General features: G+C 37.5%; 1 protein-coding gene across 2 annotated transcripts; it reads right to left on the reverse strand.

Annotated features, from left to right (window-relative positions):
• Positions 1-1386: 1386 nt before the first annotated feature.
• Positions 1387-8120, reverse strand: kcnmb3 (potassium calcium-activated channel subfamily M regulatory beta subunit 3). 2 transcript variants are annotated; one of them, XM_056264105.1, is made up of 5 exons: positions 8033-8120; positions 5481-5693; positions 2885-3059; positions 2008-2034; positions 1387-1828 (listed from the first exon to the last, which is right to left on the reverse strand). In XM_056264105.1, the coding sequence occupies exons 1-5, from the start codon at positions 8056-8058 to the stop codon at positions 1454-1456; spliced, it is 816 nt and encodes a 271-aa protein (XP_056120080.1). In that variant the 5' UTR covers positions 8059-8120; the 3' UTR covers positions 1387-1453. The 2 variants fall into 2 exon arrangements, with proteins under 2 accessions (XP_056120080.1, XP_056120073.1); XM_056264098.1 differs by lacking the exon at positions 8033-8120 and adding an exon at positions 7439-7695.
• Positions 8121-8881: the final 761 nt, after the last annotated feature.

An 8881-nucleotide genomic window follows, 5' to 3' on the forward strand; every position in this document is an offset into this window, starting at 1 on the left:
CAGTAAAGAGGACTGAGCCAACCATTGCCCCGGAGTCCGAGCCCCACAGAAAAGCTGACCAGGTGTGTGAGTATATGAGGGCATGGAGTATATGAGGGCATGGAGGAAAGCTCAGTCAAAATCCTCGCAGCTGAGAGTGAACTGCAGCTGGCCTCTGCATTGTTTGAGGAAATGGAAGAGGATATTTCCCTGGTTCTCTATCATCCCTGCTTGTCCCACCCAGCTCTAAGTCTCATGTGTCTCCGCTGGTTCCTCCCAGCTCAAAGTCTCTTGAGTCTCCATAATTCCCACCCAGCCTCCTCTTCCAAAGGCAGGCAGTCGACCCCTCCTCTGCTGGTTCCTGTCTGCTTCTCAGTTCCTCCATTATTAACTCCAATATGCTGTGTGGATGCCACTTGGATCTTCCGGTCACCATCTCTGCCTTGGAAAGAGGATCTCTTCCGGTCACCAGCTCCGCCTTGGAAAGAGGATCCCCTGGCTCTGCCTCCAGCTATCGAGTCCATCGCTCCATCTCGGATAGTCAATCTGTCGGCTCCACCTTGGCTCTTCCCTCCCTTGGCTTCACCTGGGACCATCGTCCTTACGGCTCTACTGGGCTCTCTCGTCCCTCCGGCTTAGCCTTGGTCAGATGTCGCTCTGCCTTTGCCACGGACTTACGGGCCTTCAGCTACGTCAGCTTCGTCCCTCCACCCCTTCGGTTTCGTCGGGCTCTGCCTTCCCTCTGGCTCCGCCTCAGTCTTCTGGCACCGTGGCTCCACCTCGGCTATGTGGTCTGGGTTCCCGTCTGACTCCTCCTGCTCCTGGCTCCTCCCACTGTCATCACAACCCTGGTCTCTCCCAGCGCCTCTGGGTTCCTGTTCCCGTTTGTCTGTTCATAATTTGTTTCTTCGGTTGTTAATTATTCCACACCTGTTTCTGTTCATTTGATTACCCTCGCTGTGTATTTAAGCCCTGGGTTCTTTCTGTTCAGTGTTTAGTCTCGTTTGCGTTTCATGTGGTTGTTATACCATTCTCATGCATTTTCCTAGTGGTATCTTGACTATTTGATTGTACTCCATTTGTCGTGCGTTCATTACTACAGCCACATACTGTGACACGTACAAATGAAATAATATCAGCTGCCCTGATTTCAGAGAGACCTCAGAGGCAGCACAACAGTTTAATGATCTATAGCAAAAAAGAATGACGTTTGGTGATAACTAAGCGAATATTGAATTACTAGTAATTTCTCGCCAGAAATGACATCAAAAGTGATAAACGTTTGTCAAGAACATACTTTTCACAGAAACTGACCACCAACTGCAACTTTTAGATGCCATCTTTATTTGACTTTAATGAACAATCACAATGTATAAAAACTTTGGCTATATTTAGGGCATAAGGCACTAAGACTGAATGATGAGTTAAGTCATTATAACTACTTACTTGACCATTACAGTAGAGGCACATTATACTATTTTCTAACTTGGTCATGCTGCTCCACGTTGCCCCCAGGCCTGCATCTTAAGAGCCGGTAGATCCTTCCCTCTGCCAGTTTACTGCCGGGTAACTCCTCTCTACTGATCTCAGTGCAGAGGAAAGCAAGATGCTGGTTGAGTTTCACCAGCCCCACCAGGAGGATTCCACCAAACAACATGAGGCTGGGCCACAGCAGGTAATAGAAGGCCATTTGAATGGAGTATTTCCTCCTCAAGATGGCGTCATCTGGGTATATGGCACTGAGAAAGCATGTCATGTTTTCCCCTTGTGTACTTAACGCTTGTTTGATGTTACTGGCCTCAGCCTCTTGTTCTGTCTTGTTTCGTTGGCATTTCGGAGTGTAGAAGCACTGAGGTAAAAGATTATGGCAAACTGAATATTTCAGATATTTACACTACATGGACACTCACTGTTTTGATTGATATGTTTTAAAACTTGATATATTTTTATCCATAAATTGGAACAGTATACATTATTTTAAAATAACTGATATTACTGTAATAATCATTTTAATTTTGAAAGTCTTACCGCTCCATTACTTTTCTCCATAATTCCCTGTTCAAAAAAGTAATAAAAGAATAATTTTAAAAGAATAGAGTATTTGTTGTAAAATACAGTATTTTGACTCATTGAAATAAGTCAAAAATCACACTATTAAAATGTCTTAATTAAAATAAATTGTTTACATGAAAATCATCATACATTTTAACGTCAGTAGTGTTACAACAAAATAAAAACACAGAATTTTATGAAATACATATGTATTACTTCACTAGTCACAATGAATCATTTTTTTTTAAAGGTTATGTTATATTAAGCTTGTTGGCATTTACAATTAAGATATTCAAAATCAACAATAAGATGTTTTAATCAATATTTTTTAATGAAATATACTGTAGAAGTTAATACATTGTTAAAATATTGTTGTTATTATTATTAAGTATTATTATTAATTTTTATTGTGACCTTGAATAAAATAAAAAAAGTTAAATGCCAATGCCACCGTAATTGTATAAGAAGAGTTCAGTTTAGCCCAAAATTTTAATTTTATCATTTCAGCTTTGTGTGAGCAACAGACTTAAGTATAAGTTGTTGTCAAATCTCTTTTTCAGTTGCACAAATTTGTGAAGATATCGAATGCCAATTGGTTCTTGTGTGTCATCATTTTAATTTGCACACAGTAATTGCAAATGAGATTTGATAGATACAGCAGAGGAGAAGGTTTTTCAGCAAATAATAGTTTTTAAAAAACTTATCTCCTTGTACTTTAATAGGGCTTTCTTTTTGGAGCTTGGCAGTAAAATCATAGTCCATAAAACCAGAGGAATGAAAATAATATAGAATTTGGAATGACAGGATGATTAAATCCTCCACTCAGTTAAATAACACTGAGTGACAACTGTACCTTTGACCTGGATTTCACAGCCTCTTCATCGTAGTAAAGTCGAAGTGTTTTTTCAGGGGACGAAATGATTACCAAAACACGCAGGCATTTAAAGCTGACAATGACACGGCAGTCCATCACTTCATCCAGCAAATCAATCTGAACTAATGAGCAGTTGGCAGAATTTTTCCAGTCGCTGTTGGAAAGATAAACGTGAATTATTAAGTGCAATGCTTACAATGTAAAAACGTAATAAGGTAAGCACTATATAAATTTTTTTTGTAAAAACCTATTAATTGGTTAACAGTAAGTTCCATTATACAGGGAAAAGCTTTAATTGATCTAACTTTACATTTCATGTAATGTTACAGTAAAACACTGTTAAATGTACTGTTTTTGGAAGTAAAACAATAACAAATCTTATAATTTACAGTGAAAAGCCGTAAACTGCCATTCCCAGAATTCCTTTGTGATACTTCACATTTTATATTTTTTTATTTATTTGAATAATTATGTTTATGCTTAGTGTTTTGTTTTCAGTTATGTGCATTAGGGTTTTATGTTACATCGTATGTTGTGAAATTAATGTTTGCATTATTTAAGTGTTGTGTGTTACATGGTGGTATTTTGTATTGTGTGTTTGGCAATGTGCACCTTCTATCTATTAGTATTTAGCTCAGCTTGAGGAAAAGCTGCTTGTGATGAACTTTGGTCCATAGGTTTCGTTTATTGCCCTCCCCAACTATCATTGGGTCTTGAAGTAGGGGTATCGCTCTCCTTTGGATACGTGCTCTGCTATTAGTTAACTATAGCAGGATTTGAGTTGAGTGATAGAGCACTGCTACTTGGGCGGAGTGATTAGCGCAACACTGAGCGAACTCTCTGCTCCTCACCACCGGGCTTCGCAGGTGCTGCGAGCAAATCACTCCACCCAAGTAGCAGTGCTTCGCCTTCTGAGAATATAGTTCCCAGTATGTATACGGTTAAAAGATGCATGTGTCTCATATGACCTTGTTATTTGTACACCCTGTGACTATACAAACCACAACATATAAATAGGAAAATGTTTGGCGTTATTTTGTCACTTATTGGGAGCAGTATGCTAGGTGGAGCCATTTATTTCCAGTGTTTGTGCTAAGCTAGGCTAGCGGTGGGTGCGTCAGACAGAGTTACAGCACGCACGGAGATGAAAAGGGTATGGACTTATCTAACTCTGGGGGATACGGTGAATAAGCTAAAGTCCCAAAAAGTCGTCGTGTTCCTGGCAGGCTTCAGCTGTTTTCCCCCAGTTAAACTGGGTTCTTGAAGTAGAACCTAAGCTCCCTTGCGGTTCCCTGGGGTTTGAGTGTTTGAGTGATAAGAGTGGCGGGCACACTTTACCATGCCCTGCTCTCATTCTCCCTCCTTTCCTGAATAGGAGTAAAGATTAGGCTCCCCTTGAAAGGGCAGCAATAGTGAAGGTTGTAACCTGAAGGGCTAATTTCTAAGGTTTTAGCACTTTGGAGGCTCCCTTTCTTAATCTGCTCTTAAGAAAGGCTCCCTCTGTTGCGTTTACATCCCTCTCCAATGGTTGGAGTTTGATGTGGGAATATTGCTCCCCTTTTGGGCTAGTGCCAAAAGAGATATACGAGGCACTAATAGTGGGGGATCTTAGGAAGAGTACCTTTACTCATGGCAGGGTATATGAGCTGCTCTCTCACTCAGATACATTGGAGTTTTTAAGCAAGGCCTAGCTCCCCTGTGGCTTCCTTGGGGTCTAGAGTCTGGGTACTTAAAATTATTTGGCAGTGGCACACTGCTTATGCCTTTTGCGAAATTTGCGCCCTGAGGGTTGACCTGCTTTGACTCCAGGTGATCTGTAGTTTATCTGTAGTCCCCTTTGTTTACATTATAGCAACTACATAAAGCGTATAATTGAGCTTTAATGGAAAAAACTACTACAAATAAAAAGACATTCTTACAAGTTGTGATCCCTAAACGAAAAAATGGGAATGGCTACGTCTTTCAGGAGAAGCTTTTGTGCGCATATCCTGCATTGTAGGCTATGTCTGTCTTTCTGCTGTAAAAAGTGCAGTGCACAGACAAACGTTGTCCTAAAACCTTAGGACAAACTTTTTCCGGGGTGTGGAAAAAATAGCGGCAATTTTTGCAAAATAGCGGCAATTTTTGCATATCCCATGGACGGGGATTATTTAAATGAGGAATATGACTTCATAAGATTCGGAAAAAGTGAGTTGTAGTCCAAATGAGCCGATCGTTGTAGTTCTTGAAAAGTGGATTCTGTTAAATAAAATATCACCCTTTGGAGTGGACTTTGAGCTCTGTAACCTTGCAGGTCTTTTTAATCCTCAAACAACATTACACACTAACTAAAGTTGAAAAAGTGAAAAACATAAAAGGGCCTTTAAGAAAAGAAGAAACTGGAGGACTTTCTAGGCAGCTCACTATGTTATGACAAAATATTTCATATTTATTTAAAGTGATCACATTTCATTGTAGTGATTATTAGCAAAAGCTGTTTTTATCGCAAAGTTCATCAACATGAACATTACAACATGAAAAGTATCCTTTTCTAATAAGGCAATACAAGCAGTCTACCTGAAGACCTGCTACTAACCTATGGAGACATGGTTTCACCATCGCGATTCCCACCAGAAAATACATGAGGATTGAGAAGACCATCATGGTGATGCCCAAGAGGATGGTTCTGTCTTCACCCACACTGGACTCTGGGATTTGAGCTCTGGCTTTCTCATTACATCTCAGCTCCCTTTCTTTCCTCCAGTTCCCTCCAGTTTCATGCAGTTGGCCTTGCTGGTGGAAGGCATCCCTGAGAAACAGTTAAAGGAATAATTCACCCAGAAATTATTTACCCAACTTTATTTCTTAACAAACCTATATGGTGTTATTTTTTTCCATGGAATACAAAAGGAGAATTTCTGAGGAATCTTCAGAATTTCATGAAAATTCTGTAAATCTCCCTAAAATAACAAAGAAAAGGTTCTTATGGTTTCAAAAATGAACATTACTCCTCAGCTTAAAAATTAGCAATTTCGCTATGGGTGTGTAATTTACAAACAAAACGTCAAAGTATCATTAAGCAATACCACAGGCTTTATTTTACGAGATCTTTATTTTAAATCGAAAAATATATTCATATCAGACTGCAACTTCAACTAATGGAAAAGCCACCATATCCTCATTTAATTTAATTTCATTTCCAAACAATTAAGAACCCCACTGAGTTTCATTGTGTGGGGTTAAAAAACACAAATATCACCCTTGTGAAAAAGAAGTACACCATAAGCATACTTCTAAAAAGACCATCATTATGGAAACCATATACTTTAAAAGAATATATGTAACTGACTATAGTTACTTACACTGAATTTAATGTTTTACAACACTTAATTGTATGTTACAATTCAATTAACATGTATTATAATTTAAATTTATATTAAATGCAATTAGTTGAATTTAAGAGTGCTTTTGACCCACTACAGAAGGACTTAAGTACATTTTTATATGTAATTTCATAATTCTATGGCTCATGTGTAATGTTGAATGTACTGAAAAGCATTTATGGTAAACTTAAATATACTTTAATGTAATTTCTATTGAAACTATAATTTATTTGCAATTGTTATATATTTGTAATTTCACATTTGTAATGATAAATCAGCTATTTAGTACATTTAAAACACATTCACTTTAAATATTATATCAAATAACACACTACAGTAAAATTATAATCAAGTCCTTTACATGTGCTTTAGTAGTCAACACATCAACATTAGTGTACTTTAAAGCACAACAAAAGATTATTAAAACAATGATTTGAAATGTACTTTAAAGTAAACTTTTAATTTGCCATTTTTACAAGTGCCCTTTTAAAAGTGTACTTAAGTGTGTTAAGAAACGGCATGAAAGTACACTCTTTAAGTTTTTATTTCATTAATATTATCTGCAAGTCCAGTTTAAAAAAGAAACTTTAAGATTTGAAGTACTCTACAAGTGCACTTCAATAAAATTAAGCACACTTCTTTTTTTTACAAAGGCATAAGTGTTGAAACTGTCACGAATGGTTGTAATGAGCGCAAGACGAAGGAATAGGCATATCACTAATAAAGTCTTTAATTAAATCAAAAATAATCATTCAAGCACAACCACGTTAACATTGACATTGGACATTTGACGTTAAACAAACTGAATGAACAGATGTAAATCATTCGAAAACCATGGAGAACAGAACACACTGAAAACTAAACCAAAACTGTGCAAATACGTTGAACAACATGAGGGTGAGTAAATATAGACATTTCATTTCATTAAGTTCATTTCGTGTGAACTATTAGATTTTAGTGACTTTCTACTTAATTTGATATTCAATACAATAAGTGGTGGAGACAAAAATTGTTTCCAAAAAATGTTCTAACAACATATCCAACTCAAGGACTTGTTGCTGCTATTGTCATATTTGGAATAACTTCATGCAAAATACTTTTGTTTCTCATATATAGTGTCACAACTGGACAATTAGCTGTAATAAAATGTGGATCTGATCTCCATACGTACCGAATGTTTCGTCGCCGCGCGCCCTGCAGAGTGATGTTAACAGGAACACTGAAAGACCCTCGGGGGGAATGATTCAGCAGCATTTCTATCTCATCAAGTATCCCTTAACTGGGTAACAGCACTAAATTAACACAACACCGACCCCACTTTGACAAGGTCAATGTACTATACATCTGGACACGGAACCACCGTTCTGCCTAGCCGTCAGACGTGTAGGGCACAATAGAGTGCACTTAAGGGATTGTTTTCTTCTCATCCAGATGAGATCAGTGGAATATATTTCCTCTGCCTGAACAGGGATGCCACAGAGGGTTTCTATGGGAACCCCTACAGCCAGACCATAATTGTGTCCTATGGGATTGTAACTAAGCACTCATGACAGTTTTTTTTTTCTTCTATTTTTACATATGACCTGGACACAACTATGAAGTAAAACTGCATTTTTAAAAAACTGCATAGAATAAAATAAATAAATAATAAAAAAACATTATGCAAAGTGTCCAGATCCGAAGCCTGTCAGCAGAAACCCACATAATTATGTTTACTTTACTGAAACACAGATTCTAATGGTGTAAGTTTCAAACGACGTCTTACCTCAAGAGATGCGTTCTTCTTTTCATTATATGGCCTTTCGTAGCTATTAAACTAGACTCTGATAAAACTGATTCACGACACCAACTGACAAAACTCACAACTTTTAGCTTCATGAGCACAACAGTGCGTCAATAATTAATGCGTTTTTAATCCAAAATAACATAAATTTTTAATGAATGAGGTTTTATGATTGTATATACAAATGCATTCAATTTTTATCAAAACAACATTGTGCACCTGGTCCTCATCTGCTGAGGGTGTACTGTTGCTTAAAAAATATATATTTTTGAGATGATGACCTGAGAAGATTACACTTTTTTTCGTATTTACTGCTGCTTTGTAGCTGAATTGAACTCATAATTGATCAACTTTATTGAACCGAACTGAATCAACACTGCACTTGTCAGGGAGAGACACGGATTCAGTTGCAGGTTGCACAAAAGTGTATTTTAGGACCGTTTACACGACACCGTTTTCAACTAAAAACATAAAAGATTCGAAGTGCGAGTTTTTGAAAATGATACCGTTATCTTCTCCGTGTAAACTACAAAAACGCGAAATTGTGAAAACGGTGACGTCATGCGCTTGCATATTAAGTGTTCTGTCTAAAGGCGCGTAGTGTTTCTTTACAAAGTGACATCGCCACCTACTGGCCTGGCATGAATAATACAGCTTTTTAGTAATTTTCACAAAACGCGAAGGAAAAACGTTTCCGTATTTCTATAACTTACCTTTTAAAGCTGATTTACAGTGGAATTGAATTCTGTTTATCATTAATCATTATTTTCCTGTTTATCACTATCTGTATTAAACTATCTGTATTGTATAAAGCACTATATAAAAAAGGTG

This window comes from Rhinichthys klamathensis, unplaced genomic scaffold (assembly GCF_029890125.1).
Source record: "Rhinichthys klamathensis goyatoka isolate OS25496 unplaced genomic scaffold, OSU_Roscu_1.1 h1tg000011l_1, whole genome shotgun sequence".
NCBI classification, from domain to species: Eukaryota; Metazoa; Chordata; class Actinopteri; order Cypriniformes; family Leuciscidae; genus Rhinichthys; species Rhinichthys klamathensis.

Excerpts from the sequence above, each read along its gene's own strand:
- kcnmb3 (XM_056264098.1), bottom strand. The coding sequence starts at position 7,521 with ATGCTGCTGAATCATTCCCCCCGAGGGTCTTTCAGTGTTCCTGTTAAC. Across the intron at positions 3,060-5,480 it reads GTGAAACCATGTCTCCATAG|CGACTGGAAAAATTCTGCCA; the intron begins GTTAGTAGCAGG and ends TCTTTCCAACAG. Across the intron at positions 1,829-2,007 it reads TGGAGAAAAGTAATGGAGCG|TGCTTCTACACTCCGAAATG; the intron begins GTAAGACTTTCA and ends CTTTTACCTCAG.